This window comes from Bubalus bubalis, chromosome 9 (assembly GCF_019923935.1).
Source record: "Bubalus bubalis isolate 160015118507 breed Murrah chromosome 9, NDDB_SH_1, whole genome shotgun sequence".
NCBI classification, from domain to species: Eukaryota; Metazoa; Chordata; class Mammalia; order Artiodactyla; family Bovidae; genus Bubalus; species Bubalus bubalis.
This window is the reverse complement of record NC_059165.1, coordinates 60,431,989-60,449,651: the sequence shown is the minus strand read 5'-3', so window position 1 is coordinate 60,449,651 and position 17,663 is coordinate 60,431,989. Positions and strand designations below refer to the sequence as shown.

At 43.6% G+C, this 17,663-nt stretch overlaps 1 protein-coding gene across 1 annotated transcript in view; it reads right to left on the bottom strand.

Moving 5' to 3' along the window:
* Positions 1-4,734: 4,734 nt before the first annotated feature.
* Positions 4,735-17,663, bottom strand: part of DNAJC18 (DnaJ heat shock protein family (Hsp40) member C18) — a 31,411-nt gene continuing 18,482 nt past the window's right edge. The window contains exons 5-8 of the mRNA XM_006070810.4: positions 16,817-16,926; positions 15,699-15,808; positions 12,957-13,129; positions 4,735-8,059 (exon numbers count right to left, since the gene is read on the bottom strand). Coding sequence (XP_006070872.2) covers positions 7,935-8,059; positions 12,957-13,129; positions 15,699-15,808; positions 16,817-16,926 — 518 coding nt within the window. The 3' untranslated portion in view covers positions 4,735-7,934. The remainder of the gene's footprint in view (positions 8,060-12,956; positions 13,130-15,698; positions 15,809-16,816; positions 16,927-17,663) is intronic.

Genomic DNA, 17,663 nt, shown 5'->3' with positions numbered 1-17,663 from the left:
CGCTGACGCCCACCAATGAGAATGCGACGCCACAAAGCACCCTGGCAACCAGGGGCGGGGACTTCCTTTGTTTGCAGGGATGGGGCCCGCCTCTTAAAAGAGTCGCTCTCTTACAGGAGCCGCCTCGGGCAGAGAACCTGCAGCACTGTTAGTAATTTAGGTTTATAGGGAATTTGCACGTTTGTTATATGGTGTCTTTTTTACGCAGTCCTGAGGAGCGGGCAGGGCCCGGTTTAAACTTACTCTAAGGGCTGAGGAGCAGGCAACATTCACACCGGCCCACAGCCTTCCCCCCGAACCCATTAAACTACATACAAGACCTTGAAGCAAGAGTCATGGACAACCCCTGCATGTGTCTTTATCCCACTCTAAACTCTGAATTTCCCGCATAGTATGAGACTAATGTGATCCCTCTTCGAAGCTCTTAGGAACACACTTAGTACTTAGGGGGCCTGAGCTTCCCAATGAAGGGAAGCTAAAAAATATTAAAGAAAAGTGACTTAATCTAAGATAAGAGTCCTCATATTCTGGGACTAGGCTTTGGGCAACCTGAAGAGTCTGAAGATATTAGAACTGAAGTCAGGCTTTGAAGGAGACTTGTAAAATGGAGGCAAGGAAAAATAAGGTGATTACACATCCCCACCAATCCCCAATGAGGGTTTGTTTTGAAACCCAAGTAAGATTATGCTTGGGGTAAACCAGATCTAATATTTATCAAGTATTCACTATTTCATGATACTGTTATGCCTTATTAGTATTATTTCATGTGACCTTCATAATAACCTTGTGAACTCGATTTTAATATCCCCATTTTACAGATGAGAAAATGTAGTTTCTATGAGAATGAATAACCCAGTAAGTCAAGGTCACCCAAGCCATTGAGCTTTGAAACAGTGTTTTGATGGGGGCAGTTTGATTTCAGAGTCCATGTTCTTAATCATGATGCTATGTAGTATTTTGTGAACATAATGGATTCTGAAGTTATGGAATTTGAAACTCCCAAGTAGGAAACGACTATATTAAGGAATTTAGGAAAATATGTTGTCAATGACCACAAAGGGAAGTTGAAATGGCAGGTAAGTCACTTAGGGTGCTCTCCTCAGCTGCCTGGGTATCTCTTTTTGGCTGGATGTTGTGACCTGACAAAACATGGTCATTCCTGTGGATCTCCCAGTGGTAATCCTTGTTTTATTTTTCCCTTTTTTTCTTTCCTTTTTTATTGTGTTTCTTCTGATGTCCTTGAGGGTAAGGCCACCTCTGTGGATCAATCTCTAAGGTCATAGATGGACCTTTCTGTGATGGAAACGTTCTGCGCTGTCCAGTGCCAGCAGCCACTAGCCTCACGTGGCTTGGCAGCACTTGAAATATGGCTCATGTGACTGAGGAGTGCTTTTTAAATATATAATAAAAATTCTAATTAGTTAACATTGACATTTAAATAGCCATATGTGGCTAGTGGCTATGGTATCGGATTATCATGGGCCTATAGGATGTTCTGTGATTTATGTACCTCAGGACAGAGCCCTCTTGGAACTTTGTGTTTCAAATGTGAATGTTCCTCTGAATCACCCTGGACAAAGCTGTACATTGCTCTGGGGCAGCGATCCCTGAGTTTCTCCTCTCTAGGGTCTTTCACGAGGTGATGCTTGATGTCCCTTGCCACTCAAAGATCACTTTCACCAGCTGCTCTCCATGTTCAGGGCAAAACTCTGGAGTGAAATAGGCTCCCGCAGCCAGTTCCTAGGGGATGGGAAGTTGTGAGCAAGAGAGAATCCTGGTTCCAGGCCCACGGCATACTAGCACGGACTTGATCCGGGATGGTCCCTCTGTCCGGGGACTGCCAAGACTCCCACTCTGTGACAACAGACACTACAGGTTCCTCGCCAGCTGGGGCTCAGCAAGGCTCAGGATAACATGACATCACAGATAGCTTTGTGATCCTGCTCCAGGAAGGACTGCCTTTCTTCACAGGGCTGTCATCGTGGTTGATGTTCTGGTTATCTATTGCTCTATTAACAAACCACCCAAAATTAATAGCTTTAAAAAAAGTCATTTTGCTCAGAAATCTTCAGCTTGGGCAAAGTTCGATGGTGAAATCTTATTTCTGCTCTATGAGGACCAGGGTTCTTGGTGCCTCTCCACGGGCTGTTTGGGCTCTCTTATAGCATGTGACTGGGTTTAAACGAAAGCATCCAAAGTGACGAAACATTCTGGTGGTCCAGTAGTTAGTTAGGACCCTGCGCTTCCACTGCTGGTGACCTGGGTTCAATCCCTAGTCAGGGAACTAAGATCCTGCAAGCTGAGTCTGCGGCCAATAAACCCTCAAAATGACAAAATGAGAGATGCGTTTTTCTTAAGCTCTGGGCCTAAAAACTGGGTTAGTGTCACTTCTGCCCAACTCTATTGGTTCAAGAAACCACAGAGTCCAGATTCAAGCAGAAGGGACACCTCCTACCTTTTGATGGGAGTAGTTTCAGAGAATTTGAGCTGCACTTCCAGAGGAAGTCCTCACAGGTGTCATGTCATTTCCTTCCAAGGTTCAGTTCAGATAAAACCAGACTGGAACTTAGTCTAATGGGGGAGACAGATAACAATCAAATAAACACCCAAATAAATCCCAATTTAAGTCATTATTCAAGCAAGAAAAAGAGGAATGAGAGTAATTTAAAAGGAGATTTAGCCCAGCCTGGGTGTCAGGAAAGGCTGTAAGGAAAAGATGTTTGAGCTGAATGAAACCTATTAAGGTAACCAGGAAGCACTTAACAAAGGCGGGCAGGGGCAGGGAAGTGGGAAAGGGTACCAGAAAGAGGGAAATGTGAATACAAAGTCCCTTGGGGAAGAAGGTTGGCAGAGTGTAGTAACTAAAAGGTTAGTATGGCAGAAAAGAAAACAATATACAGGACATCATGCTAGGATAGAGGCCAGAAACTTGGTAGAGGCTTGTTAAGCATTAGGCCATGCAGAAGACTTCACTGATTCTTATTATGAGGGCACAAGAAAGCTACTGAAATATTTTAAGCAAGAGGGTGTTATGCTGTAATTTATGCTTTGAAAATATGTCTCTGGTTGCAGCAAGGTGTACAGATTGGAGGGGACCCTGAGTGGATGCACGGAGACTACTTATACTTAGGCAACTCCTGCAGTGGTTTCTGTCAAGGTGGATGGTAGTTTGGGAGTCAGATGGTATCAGAGGAGACAGAGTAGATGGATTTGGGGTGTCCTGGAGGTAAAACTGATAGGACTTAACAATGGAAGGGATATGGGGAAAGGGAGCCGAGGTGTTTGGTTTTTTTACTGCTGCTGCTAAGTCGCTTCAGTCGTGTCCGACTCTGTGCGACCCCATAGATGGCAGCCCACCAGGCTCCCCCGTCCCTGAGATTCTCCAGGCAAGAACACTGGAGTGGGTTGCCATTTCCTTCTCCAATGCAGGAAAGTAAAAAGCGAAAGTGAAGTTGCTCAGTCGTGTCCGACTCTTAGTGACCCCATGGACTGCAGCCCACCAGGGTCCTCCGTCCATAGGATTTTCCAGGCAAGAGTACTGGAGTGGGGTGCCATCGCCTTCTCTGTTCTACTGCTGCAGACTACCACAAAATGTAATGGCTTAAAACAGTACCTAGTGTATTACTTGCTCAAGATTCTGCAGTTTGAACTGGGCTTGGTATGCAGCTCATTTCTGCTGTGATCATCAGCAGGGGTGGCATAACCAGTTTGGCTCAGATGATACGTGTCTGGGTTCAGTTCTTGCTGCCAGCTCAGTTGTTCGGTTCTCCTCTGGATGGCTTCTCCATGCAGTTAGCTTAGTGGTCTCAGGGTGGTAGGACCTAAATGGAAGCTGCTGGTTTTGCCACATTCTATTGGTTAAAGATCAAGGCCAGCCCAGGTCAGAAAGGGGACTACACAAGGTCATGAATATTAGGTGTGATCCACTGGAGGATACCAAATTTAAAAGTCTACCACACAGAGTCTTCTGGGTTTCTGACTTTTTTCTTGGATGGATGGTGGTGCTATTCATGGAAATGGGAGCATTTCAATGGTGTTGCTTCCATCCCCATTTTTAATCACTGCACTCTGTAAGAAGGATGATTACATTTCAAGTCTCTTTTCCCTCAGAATTGTTTTCATTGATCCTTCATCCTGGATTAAGTCCCATTGTTATAGATTCCTTTGGTCCCCCTTTGACATTCATCCCACTGGGGACCATTGTCTAATTGGGCTCCCTGTTAGATGAGAGCTCCAGGAGCAGTGGTGCTGGCTTTCACTGTTTCCTGATCTCCATCCCAAAAGCTCAGCTCACCTGGCACACAGTAAGTTCTCCATCTTTGCTGAATTGAGTAATCTTAATCTTTCTTCACATGAAAGGTATTACTATTACATTAACAATGTCCTGTATTTCTAAGCCATGACTAACCTAACAGGACCATGAGGAACAAAACCAGCAAGGAACTGGGATAACACATGATGTTCAGATGCTAAGTGGATTTGATGTATCTGTTGGTTGTAATAAGCTGCAGCTGCTGATATCCGATGGAAAACAAATATTTAATTGGTGGTGTCACCAATGCTATCTATTGTTCTAAACACCAATAATTCCATTGATGTATGAGGGAACACTGGAGCAGAGGTCAAGAGCTCTGGTCTAGTCTAGTCCTAAGTGGCTCCAAGGAGTCAGGCAATATGCAGGACCTAAGAGTGCCATGGGCAAAGGTAAAAGAACAAAGGAAAACTATAAAGCCATTCTTTTAATATAAAATCATTTAATTTCTTTCTCTGTTAAAATATACTCAGTCCAGATGCTGTGGATCAGGTGACCAGATTTTTCAGGATTCTCACTCCATCATAAGCTGATTCCATCTGTGTCAAACCTGGTTCTGGTCACAGAACATTCACATCTTTAATTACAAATACTCAATGTGATGCAAATGATATAATCAATATCTAACACATAGGTATATAGTTTCTCGGTGGTCACTGCACGAGGTATCAACAATGCAGGCTCAAAAAATAAGATGTATAGTAAGTTGGTCCTTTCCAAAAATATATTAGGACACTAAGCTTACACCTTAAAGGAATAAAAAATAAATACTAATTAAGCGCTAGCTCCTGTGAGGAACAGTGCATGCAGACAGTGAACTCACATGTGTGGCCAATTCATAAAATAAAGCTCTGGAATCCCAACAGTGTCTCCTCATAAAGCCAGTCCTGAGTGTGAGGACATAAATGAGAATAACACATAGCTTGGCCAGGCTCCTGGATTCCACGTGGGGTTTGGAGTTCAGCATAATTTCTAACAGTTTCCAACAGAAAGAATAGCAATGGTGTTTTCTTACTGGTCACTTTTCCCAAACTGTGAGGCCTGGAGCTGATCAAGGAAGTTCAGAAGCGTTCTAGTTTGAGCAGATGAACCCCAGGGTTACTAACCTGGGGATACAGATATCTTCAAATTGTGCTGCCCTTTGTAATGAGAAGGGTTTTTATCCCACCCTCCTCACTGCTGATCATGTGCTGCAGAAGGCACTTCCATTCTTTTGAGAGCTTCGGTTTCTGCTTGAGCCTCAAGCCCTACTTCTTAGCCCCATCGCCAGTCTGCATTCATGCTCACAAAAATAGTCGAGAGCTGCATGCCAAGTTCTGACAGCAAGAATAAGCCATAACTAGAAAGTTTATATATGATAAAACCTTCCAAATGATGTAGGCAAGAGGAAAACACTTATTTTACCACCATGCAAACAACCCATCTAAAAATGCAACCCAGGAAATTATAGTTTAACAATATTCTGGACAGTACCAAATAGATTAAACTATCCTCCAATCCAAAGCACATACTATCCCCTTGAGGAAAACCAGATGTGAGTGTTGTCGTCTATTAGGTAATAAATAAAATGGTATCATCAGTGCTATAAAAACAGACAATAGACCTGACATCTAATGAAGTGAGTTAGTATTGCCTCTATTTAGTATCATCACAGATAATTCATCTCTGCCATGAAATCCATAAAATGTGTGACTACACTATTCATGGGCACCTAGAGCAGGGACTTTTAATCTGTCAAGTCAGTTTAATTATGGCCCATTTTCTAGCAGAGTTTGGGGTTGGGGAGAGTAGAGCTTTGATTTTTGTATGTATAGGAAAACAACCTTCTACAGCCCATCTGGCTCACAGGCACATTTTACCATGTAAATCCCTTCAGTCACTCCAAGGGGAACAAGGAAGTCCCCCCAAACCCGGAAGATAGACCTAGTTGGGTGACAAAAATTTGGCCATCTCTGGAGCTGCTCTCCCTCCCTGGAACTGAGCAGGTGTCCCCTACCAGCCACGAAAGCCCCACTCTTTACCTCTGCACTCATCTCCTGACCCTGTGGGATGCTCCCAGGTGGAACCATACTAAATACGTCTGCTTAAATCATGGCTCTGCCACTGAAAGGAGAAACTCTACTTTGGAAATGAGTTTTAATGTAGACTCTCCTTGCAACAGGAACTTTTCTTCCATCCTGAAAAAACATGGAGTGTTGACTACAGTCACCTACTGATCCTTCTAGGTTCAGATTCATGATAGAATCTGGGCAGCTCAATCCTGTAGCTCACCTCCACAGGAAGTCCCAGAACCACACAGTCCATGTGATGGCTTCCCTCTTCCTTGTCACCAGTGGGAAGAGTTGCCTCTTTTTGTTTGGTATGGTAAGTGGTGTAGTGAGGTGTGCTGAGTGGATGCAGGACTGCCATAGAAAGGATACCAGGTCCCAGGCTGGGAGGTGGTGCAGGAGGGGCATCCTTGGGAAAGCTTCTGCTTTTACCAATATGGCTAGAATCACCTGAGCAAGGGGGATGTTCACTCACTCTGTACTTGATAATCAGCCTATCATCTAGCTCTGCCACAACCAGTTGTGTGACCCAGGTCAACCACGTAGCCTCTTTGGGCCAATGGTCTCATCCATACCAGGCAATTAACAGACATTGACTACATGAAAAAAGCATCTCCTATCACAACCACAGGTCACTGGGTTAAACAAAGTGACTGCTGGGCCAATACCAGATCCCACCAGGCCCCAGAGCCACAGACTAAGGGTCTTTCCTATCTATCTCTAGGTCCGAGCAGCCTGGCTGGGTGGGAATGCCTCCTCTTAGGTCTGACCACTGTACCTCTATGGGGTATAGGGACTCAGCTCAAGTGTGATGCTGCAAGGAAAAATGACAAAGAACATTCTCTGTGTTCTATGATGGACTAGGAAAACTGCACTGAACAGCTGAGACTCAGACTTGCTTTTTACCTTCACCCCTGGCCCCTGTTTCTGTGTGTCCACTGAACTGTTTACTCAGTAACTCTTAATTTCTGGGCCCTCTGTAAGAGAAAGGGTTAAGAAAGTAAAAGAAACTGAAATCAGGTAGTTTGCTAATGCCAGTAACTAAACAGAGATTAGGCAAATGGAAAACTGTGGACAACAGTTTGCGTTTCTCTGCATTCCCCTTTGAAAATGGAAAGCTGAGTTGTTACAACTGCATCTGGTGGGGAGATGACTCTAACAACAGGAGAGGTATAATTCTCATTGCACATTGTAAACAACCAATATTAAGCTGCTTTGGCTAAGCCTAGGAATGACTGGATATTGAGACTTCACTGAAGAAGGAAGAAAATATGAATCTGCTCTGGGATGCCCTGAACCACATTCCTAGAGCCAGGTAGGTACGGCTCAGGGGGCTGGATCTAATGCTTGGCTGTGAATTTAGATGACCTGCCCCTTGTTCCTGAAGCCAACCCCCAGGAAGGATTCTGTGATGACAAGTCTGGCTCCATGCTGAAGCACCTCCAACTCTGCCCACCAAAGTTAGCAAATTGTGAAATGTTCATCATTTCCTAATTTTGTATTATAAAATGGAATTAGGAACATAAACAGTAACATGTAGCAAAACCCCGAGCCTGCGTAGAACTATCAGCCTCTCAGCCACCTCTGCGTAGGCCAATAAGTTTGGAAAGTTTTTCACAGTTTTCAAGTTTCAGCGATTCTGCTTTCTGTTTCAGTCGTTCATCTCTGTATAATCCTGCCAAATTGGTCAACTCCGACTCTGAAAGATAAAAGAGGTAACCAATTCATCAAGAGAGTTGAGCTCCTTTGTTTCACTTCAATACTTCTGGAAGCAAGGCTCCTTTTACTTTAATGCTTTTTCTTTCAATTAAGTTTAAGAAAAAAACTCATTTACTCGAGAAACATGTATCAGGAAGCTATACCACACCAGGTGCTGAGGATTAAGGGACACCTGTGATCCTGGAGTCCGACAGTATCTGTGCTCCATTACAAAAGCACCGGACTTAGTTCTTATCAATAGAACATTTGGCACCAGACTTAGGGAACCTGCACATGTGCAGTAAGAGGAGACTCTGTTTCAAGGCTTTCCTACGAATGGTATTCACATGGCAGTTGGGAGAGAATGGAGTCCGATCGCCTGTTCCTGTCATCTGAAACAGAGGCAGCTGCTTCACCCTTCCCGAGTCACTGGAGCATAACTCACACGCGCTGATGGACACAGAGCCCTCCTCTGAGGGCCTGCCTGCTCTAGGTGCCCAGGCTGCTGGCTGCATCCTTCATGCCCTCACCACATGGGGGGCCCCTAACTCATAGGGCAAAGGCAGCTGGATTCTTTTAAAAGTGAAATCATCTGGATCTGGTGACCTCTATCTCCTTGACGAAATGTATTTCATTTTCTCCTCATAGTGGAGAAGGTCATTCTATTTTTAACCAGAATATAATCTCTGCTGTCCTCCCGGACTCAGCAGCGGTTTGGCTACCTCTCTTTTTCATTCTTTTGTGTAGTTTCAGAGACACTCTGAGGAAGGAATGCCTGAAGAGAACCTCCAGAGACATGTTGTGTATTAACAGGAAGGCATGCTTGGAGGGCCTGTGTAGCTTCAACAGCAGATAGCTACTCAGTGTTTAAAGGCCCATACTTGTGAAAATGCTATTTTAATCATTCTTAAATATGCCTATTCATTCTTAATCATCTTGCTGACAGATTTTGTTTTTCTTGGTGAACGCGAGGCACCTGTCTGATTAATCAGCAAACTGACTGGAAACAGGACTTAATACTTAGCCATGGGGAACAATGGGCATTGGTTTCTGAATAAGTCTCTATCGACACAAAATACTGGCATTTTTGCTCACAATGATTCTGTTTACACCAAGTAAGGCCCAAAGTGCAGATTAAGTGCAGGACTTTAGGGCGAGGGGTGGGGATGCATGAAAACCCACCCTCTTCAATAGGGGCTCAGAGCCTGCCCAGCAGTTGCTTGGCAAGCAGCAAGTCTCCTAGGCTCCAGAACAATGTGCTTTCACCCCGTGGTGTGGGGCCTGCATTGCGTGCCAGCCAGAGCTTGCCTTGGCATGGGCATCCTCACGGGTGATGCAGCTTTGTGGAGGATCATGGGCCGCACCCAAATGAGTGTCCTTGCTGCCTTGTTCCACCCAGAGCTGGGCACTGACTCCATTTGTCTGGCTGCTTTGGCATGTGGGAAACCTGTTCAAGAGGGCTCTGTGGTCCTCTAGAGTCACGGCTGCACCAGTATGTAGAACAGATTCTGTGGCTCAGCTTTTCCTTGAAATGATTTCCTTAGGGTTTTTTTGTTACTGACCTTATCCAAATGTCTCACTGCCTGAAATCTCATTCCAGAAAACATTAACGGCTAGTGATTCTTTCTATTTTCTACACTGACAACCACTGTAATAAGCTGATGAAAGAAAACATACGTGCATATATATGAATGCTTTCTCAAAACATGCTCCAAAGGTTTAGAACCCTGCTCCAGAGCAATGACCCTGCACAAGAACAGTGTTTCAAGGAACAATGCCCCACACCCCCACGATCATGGTTGGAGAAACTTCTCTCCAGATAGCCACTGAATCCTTTTGTACTTCAATGAACAAAAGCTCAACTCAATGAATATGTTACTTTTGACAAGTTCTGTTAATATTCAGTACCTTCTAAGGAAAAACAAAATCTTTGGCAGGAGCAGAATCCAGGGAACACTGTTTTCTTCTCTGCATAATGTTTCCCCTGCCCCAAATGCCAGTGTAATAGGTGAGCAGAGCACTGAGCCTTCAGAGTAAACTGACTTGGGCAAATTGCCAAGAGAAGCAAGTCCCAGAGCCTCCTCTCCCAAAATACTCTGCCCAAAAGCCCAGATGGGAGTCCTGACAGATCCCAACCACCTTCATGATCCAGCCCTGTGAGACAGAGCTACATCTAGTTGAGCAAGGCCAAGCGAGGTCTGGATTCTGTTAGGATCCGGGCACTTACTATATGCTAGACTCTATGCTAAGTGTTATACTCATGTCATCTTCTATAAGCCATACAACCTCCTTGGGAGGAAGTTCATTTTTGGCTTCTGCCCTCTCTGCTATCCTGCTCCAGAGCTTGGACAGTTCTCCTCTGCCAGGCAGGACTGGGGTCTCAGTCCCACTCAGACAGGTCAGAGGCAGTCCTGCCTTTTATTTCAGTCTGTCCCAGCCCAGGGCCATGGCCACCTCCCCTAGCATTGGCTTTATTATCTAGATGCAGCTGTGAAGGGGTAGACAGGGCGCCAGTGTTTACAGTAAAGGAGTACTCATAGAAATTCACTCTGATGAAGTATTCTAAGGAAGAGCAGAGCAAAGAAATTAACAAAAGATGTTAAAAGACAATGGCTAACCTTTGCTAAAAGCAGTTCCCATTCGGTATTTTGCCAAGACTGAACTTTGTTCTCAAGCAGGTTTATTTTTACAACCTCCATCCATGTGCTAAATTTAACCATGTTGGCTGCACTTGCTGCTGGATCCGGAGGGCAGATGCTGCCTGTTCTCAAATGGCACTTGGGTTGTGTGGAGGCTCCGGACAGCCACCATCCTTAAATGCCAGAAATAGATTTTTAAGGGGTGTGTGCTGATAACCCCCGGTTTGGAACTTGTGGGTACACATGTCATGCTCACCCACTTGATTATACCTGGAAGGTGCCAAAGCCCTGGAAGCAGGCCTCACGAGGATGGGGACACAAGGCTAGAAGCCACCTTAGGTGTAATCCTTTCCATGAAGGTGTTAGTCGCTGAGTTGTGTCCGATTCTTTGTGACCCCATGGAATGTAGCCTGCCGGGCTCCTCTGTCCATGGGATTCTCCTGGCAAGAATACTGGAGTGGGTTGCCATTTCCTTCTCCAGGGGATTCTTCCTGACCCAGGGATCGAAACTCGGTCTCCTGAATTGCAGATAGAGTCTTTACCGTCTGAGCCACCAGGAAATCCTAACCATGAGCTCTTTGCATAGATCTAGCTGGTGTGTGTGTGTGTGGCGGGGTAGGGTTTAGGAAATATATATTTTCACCAATTTATTGCATAAAGCAACATATTCAAGACCCTCTCATGGCCTAAAACAATGGAGACTCTTAGGACATACACTGACCCTCACCTGATTTGGCTTAGGTGATCAATTATAATGCCTTTAAGTCTAAGGCTCTATCTTGCTCTAAAATTATTTCCTGGTTTTTGAAACTAGAAAAACCTAGTTTAACAGTGGGGTAGGGTTACTTCCATACCCCTTGTTTTTTGTTTTTTCAATAAAAAAAGCAATCGCCTCCTCCTGCTGAATTCCCCCTTACATCCAAGTCAATGCCCACCATGCTCCTAAGGCACTGAGAGGTCAAGTGGGCTCCACCCTACAGGAGTAGACAGTGGACACAAGGTCCCTCAGGGCCAGGGTTAGGACACTAGCCCTGCTCAGTGATCCCTCAGCAGTTTCACTTTTTCCAGTCCCGAGAATCCACTCTTCAAAAGACATTTGTTGAGCATCTGTTCTGAAGCAAAGACTGCCAAGGGCTTGGGACACAAAATTAGTAAGACATGGTTCTTGACCTCAGAGAGCCCAGAGTCCAGCAGGGAGACTGTCCTATACCTAGAGGACACGAACACTGTGAGGGTGGTACTTCAGTAGGATGAGTGAAGGGCTTTAAACACACAGAGGAAGGAGAGATTAACTTGGGGTGGGGTTGGGATGCAGATGGGTCAGCAAGCGCTTAGTAGCACTGTGACTGAGGATCTAAATTTATCAGACACTGTTAGATGTTTAATAATACCCGGTGATAAGTTTTTTAAAATGAGTTAGTTTGCTTTTTAAAAATTAACCAAAGCCAAGTTTTATAAGATACAGTTACTAATGCCTGTGTGTGTGTGTGTGTGTGTGTGCAGGCGGGGGGGAATTCAAGTGGGAGGAAAGGGAGCCTGTTGGCTGAGGCAGGGCTGCCTTGTTACAGCACTCCCCATGAACACTCACTGGAGTCGTAAGCCAAATCGTAAGCCAACATCGTCACCCTCGCTGTCTCCAGACAGGGAAACGGTGTGGAGGGTCTGTTCCAGTAAGAGAGTCACTTTTGTTCTGTGTGGCCACAGCTGATTGGAGGGGAAGAGAAGGGGCACCAGACTCAATAACAACAACCTATCAAACTTTGGTTAGGCTGGAGCAGATTTCCTCTGGGAAATGTGGAATTAAGAAACCATGGACCAAAGCAGCGAGCTACTTAAAGAGGAACCTTGTGACGTAGAAAGGGGCCAATGACTGGTGGGGTTGGGGAAGTTGGGAGAACGAATAGGAGGGTGGCAACCAAAATAAACTAGGGCAAATCAAGGCTGTCAAGGAGAGCTTGAAAAAACGTAGGAAAGCAGTTGGCAAAGAAAGGACAGAAGGCAGATAGGCAGACAGATGCAGCAACTCAGAGACAGACAGACAGGAAACTAGTCCTGCCTAAGTCCCTGAAGATTTCAAGCCCTAGCCACACGTATCCTGTCATAAGCCTCCCTTTTTATCATAATATTTCTAATATCCTGAATGGGGCTCTGTCCTGTCCGTGTTCACATAAACATGAGTAGCTCAGAAAGAGAGGAGAGATCACTACGCTGGAGATACCTCAGGGTGGCACCAGCTAAAGCCCCTTTTAAGCATCTTACTTTGTTGTTTCTCCTTCCAACAACTGGTCTGGATGTAATCAATGTAATCCTTCTCTATCGTCTTCTCCAGGTCACGCAGAGATGAACCTCTGTAGGCCTTGTCAAAGTTTTTATCCACGAAGTAAGGCACCTGTAGGTTCTGGGTTTCTCTAGAAATGGTGTGGCCCAAGGTCCTAAAACAAGGAGAGGCTCAGGTGTGCTTGTTATATTTGGAAATATCACTCTTACCACTGGCCTCGCTGATATCATCATCACACTCACCTCTTCATAGATGCAGATACCATTTCTAACACATCAACATTTATTATTTCCCAAGCAAAGCAGTAAGTGCAATGTTGTCATTGTCGCTACTCTATGAGCATGTTCAAGTGGATTCAGTCTCACCATATTTACTTTATTCTCTTAAATGAGTCATCTCCCTCTCTTCTTTCTCCCTCTTTCTCTCTTTAAATTTAAGACATACATCATGATGGGTTTACATATATTGTGAAATGATTACCACAATGTCTAACATGTCTAATAGGTAATCCGCTAACATCTGTTTTCTCATATAGATACAATAAAAACAAAATAAAGACCAAAAAAAAAAAAAAAACAGACAAGAATAAAGGAAAAAATTTTCCTTGTGATGAGTAACTCTTACTACTTAGTCTCTTTAACTTTTCTATCATTTCCTATCATACAGCAGTGTTAACTACTATAACACTGTATTGTATGTGACATACATCATATTTACTAATATTTATCTTACAACTATTAGTTTGCACCTTTGACCATCTTCCTTCAATTCCCCTCCCTCTCTCTTCCACCTTTGGTAACCAGAAATTTGATCTCCTTTTCTGAGTTGTTTTTTTTTTAGATTCCACATATAAGTGAGATTATACAGTATTTGTCTTTCTCTGACTTACTTCGTTTAGCATAATGCCTTCAGAGTCCCTCAGTGTAGTCAGAAATGCTAGAATTTTCATTTTTTAGGGCTGAATAATATTCCTCTGTGTGTATATATGTGTGTGCACGTGTGTGTAGGCTTTTTCCATGTCATGGCTACCGTAAACATTGTTGCTATGAACATGAAGGTGCAGCTACCTGGATTCACCTCTCTTAGACTGTTTTCTCTGTTAAAAGTAGAATGCTGAAAGTTTAAAAAGCAATTTATATATTCTGTAGGACCTGGCATGGCAGCTGGCACAGAATGGCTACTGGTAAATGTTGGTTGAATGAAATGATTGCTATGGTAAACTATTCACAAATAACGAGACAGCTTATACCAACTTAGTTCCAATTTTTAGGACACGATAAAAAGTACTTCACACATAGCTGTTAGATGAGAACTGCAAAAAACTGAGACAATAGATTTCAATTATACCTCCAGGCTAACTCTTAGTGATATCCAAAAGTCTCTGATGTTCAGAAACTTTAACAGGTCGTGGGTTAACTAAAGTCTAACTGTAAGAAAGTATAGAAGGGAGCTCAAATTCCAGTTAAAACAATGTGATGGTACTGTGCAAATCCAAGCTGACTTTGTTCAGATTGAACAAAGTCTATCTTAAAGGAGTTATATTTGACCTTTTCCTAGCTTTTCCTTTGATCTCTTAACTCATGGATCTTGCTGGATGTCTAAGAGATCAGGCCACGATTGCTCTTGCCTCTTTCTGGAAAGCTGAGGGCAGGTTCCTGCCTACCTCACTGGCCTAACAAGAAAGGAGGTGGCAGTAGCATATGGAGAAATATGGGAAGTCAGAAAAATCAGAGGGACTCAGGCCAGCGTGACCTGATAGCAATAATCTCTCTCTGAGTCTCAGCTTTCCTCTCAGTAAAATGAAGATATTGATCTAGAATGATAGCCTTAAGGCTATAGTGATCACCAAGAGCTCTTCCTCTTAGGTACTGTTCCACGACGGAGTCCACATTTGAAAGTTTTTTGTCTGCTAAACTCTAATTGTGAATAATGGCTCATTTCCCATTATTAATTTAAAAAAAACCAGTGATTCTCAAATTTAGCATGGACCAGAATTATCTGGAAGGCTTGTTAAAACTCATATTGCTGGTTCTCACCTCTAGAGTTTCTGATTCAATAGATACAGAGTAAGGCCTAAGAGTTTGCACTTCTAACATGTTGCCACTTAATGCTTGGTCTAGGGATGCTTGGTCTAGGGATGCTTGGTCTAGGGATCAAACTTTGAGAACTGATTTAACTGAAATACTTAATTGAAGAAATTTAAAAATTCCTACCAGAGCTCATATTTTTCATGCAATACAAACTTTATAATGATTTCTATATTTTTAGCAAAAGCAAAGAAATGAGATACTATGGTTTGACTGCACAGCCTTATGAATAAAAGTCCTAATCTTGCAGTTTCTTAAATTGGGCATAATAACTAGATCTTAGTTACTATGTTCTCAGATTCACAGGGGTGCAGCGATACTTTCACAAGCTCATTAAGGTCCTTTCTAACTCTAACATGGAATGTTAAAGATTTAATCTGAACCTGGAGTTAGTCGGTTAATCCCTCAGAAACCATCTGTTGCTGTTCCGCAGTTGACCAGATGATGTCGCTATAGAACAAAACAATCCAGGTCCTGAGTGCATGGGAAACTGCCTGAAGTTATTGAGTCTCTGCATTATTACTATCCAGCTGTTTCTTTAAATACAAAACCAGTGTTTTCCACAACAAAAGGTGACATGAAATGTTAGTAATGTACCAGCTTGTTGTTAAGAAAGATTTTAAGTATTTGACTTACGATTTATAGAACAGACTATATGGGGGATTAGCAGCTAGCAGCTGAGTAATCACAGATATGATCACAATCACCAGAACTGGAAGTAACTGAATAAATGCAGAATATGTAGTCTGAAAAAGAAAAAATATTTGGTGTAAGTACTCTTCATCAATATAAAGCTTACTGAAAATAGGACAGTTTTCCCAAAGAAAATATGCATTACTAATGCATTGCACATTGCCCATAGTTTTTCTGAGAAGGTTGTATTTTCTGCTGAGAAGTACCAAACAGCTCCATTCTGTCTGCTGAAAAGGCTGAAGGGGGCCCACCCACAACCTGGACTGACACTCAGTAATCCTGCAGCCTCCTTTTCCAAGACCAATGAAGCAGACACCTGTGTGCTAGTCTGCCCAGCCTGTGACCCTCACAAGGTCATGTTATCATGCAGTTCTGTTGCCTTGGCCTCAGCTGAGCAGACTGGGGGACATCTAGCAGACATCTAACCATAGCAGGGATGATCACATTCTCCTTCCTAAGAATCTGGGATTGAGATTCATCACCATCCACTGCTAGGCAGTCACTTGTAAGGACACATACTCAGAGGCACTGTAGACTGGACACTTGCAAGGAGAAGTAGAAAAACCAGGCTGCTTAGAGAGAACAAAGCAGATGCAGAGAGTCAGGAAAACTGGAGACAGCCTGGCCCCAAGAGTCACAGAGAGCACAGCTGCGTGATGCCTGACAGCACCCCAGTTCCTGGCTCCCATCTGTCACAAGGCCCAGAGTGCTTCCTGCCCTTGAGCTTCATGAGACTCCCTTGATCTCTTAATTTAAACCCCCTTTAGTACTGAATATTATAAAGGGGGTCCCTATTCTCTGCAGTCAAGAAAATCTTTTTCAAGACAGCCCCATAGGGGAACAGATTTCCCGGGATAGTCACCAAAGAATGGGTGGGGGAGGGGGTACCATTCTGGCCTATTTGGGCCAGTTATCCAGCTCTTCTTACCATGCTTCTGCTTTCCTAAAGCATGCTTTAGCACATATCTCAAGCTGAACTTCAAAAACCTGATCTTACTCCATAAGGGTCAGTTTCAGTATGAGCGTTTATGGGCCGCTATTGTCCTGTCCTCCCCAGGTACCTGAGGCTTATCTTCTTCCTCTTCCTTCCGTGTCTGCATTCTCTCATGTCGGTGCCGCCGGCGGTAATAGTGGGTGTCATCTGTCACATTTGAAAACATATGGATATTTCCTGGAAAAGAAAGAAAAATACTTAGCATGCAATATGGCACACACCTCTTCCTTGCCTTTTCCAAGGTCCATGCTTCCAACTAGGCTCTTTGAGGGTAGGGTATTGTCCCATATTACCCAATAGAAAAATAAGACAGTAGGTATATCAAGTGAACCAGCTGAAAATGGGACATGCTTAGCTCTCTCACCCTTATTTAAACAGTCCTTTGTAACTAGCGAGTGAGAGAAACCCAAGAGGCAGAGAAAGAAACAGCACTTGGGCCATGAATCCTGTCTGACATGCTCTTATCTGCCTTCTTGCCCAATATCAGATTATGTCACTAGTATCTTTAATTGCAGCTCCACAAAATTCAATCTACTTCCAAGGCATTTAATTAACCCAACTTCCAATTCTCTGGGGGTATTTTTCTAACCTTTACCTTTATATAAGTGCTAGTTTACAATAATTATAATATAGGAATTTTGCTTCTAATTTATAAAACACTTAAAAAATATCCAATCCTTACAGCAGCCCTGTGAGGTTGGTATTATCAGCCTCATTTTTTGGTAAGGAAACAAGATCAGACGGACTAAGTAAAAATCATGCATAGCTGGAGGCTGGAGACGACTTCAACTTCAGCTTATCTGATTTCAAAGTCTTGTTTCCACCATACCACAGCCCCTCTATTCAGATCCTGAAAATATATATGACTGTTTTTGGCCACACCACATGGCATATGGGATCTTAGCTCTCCGAAC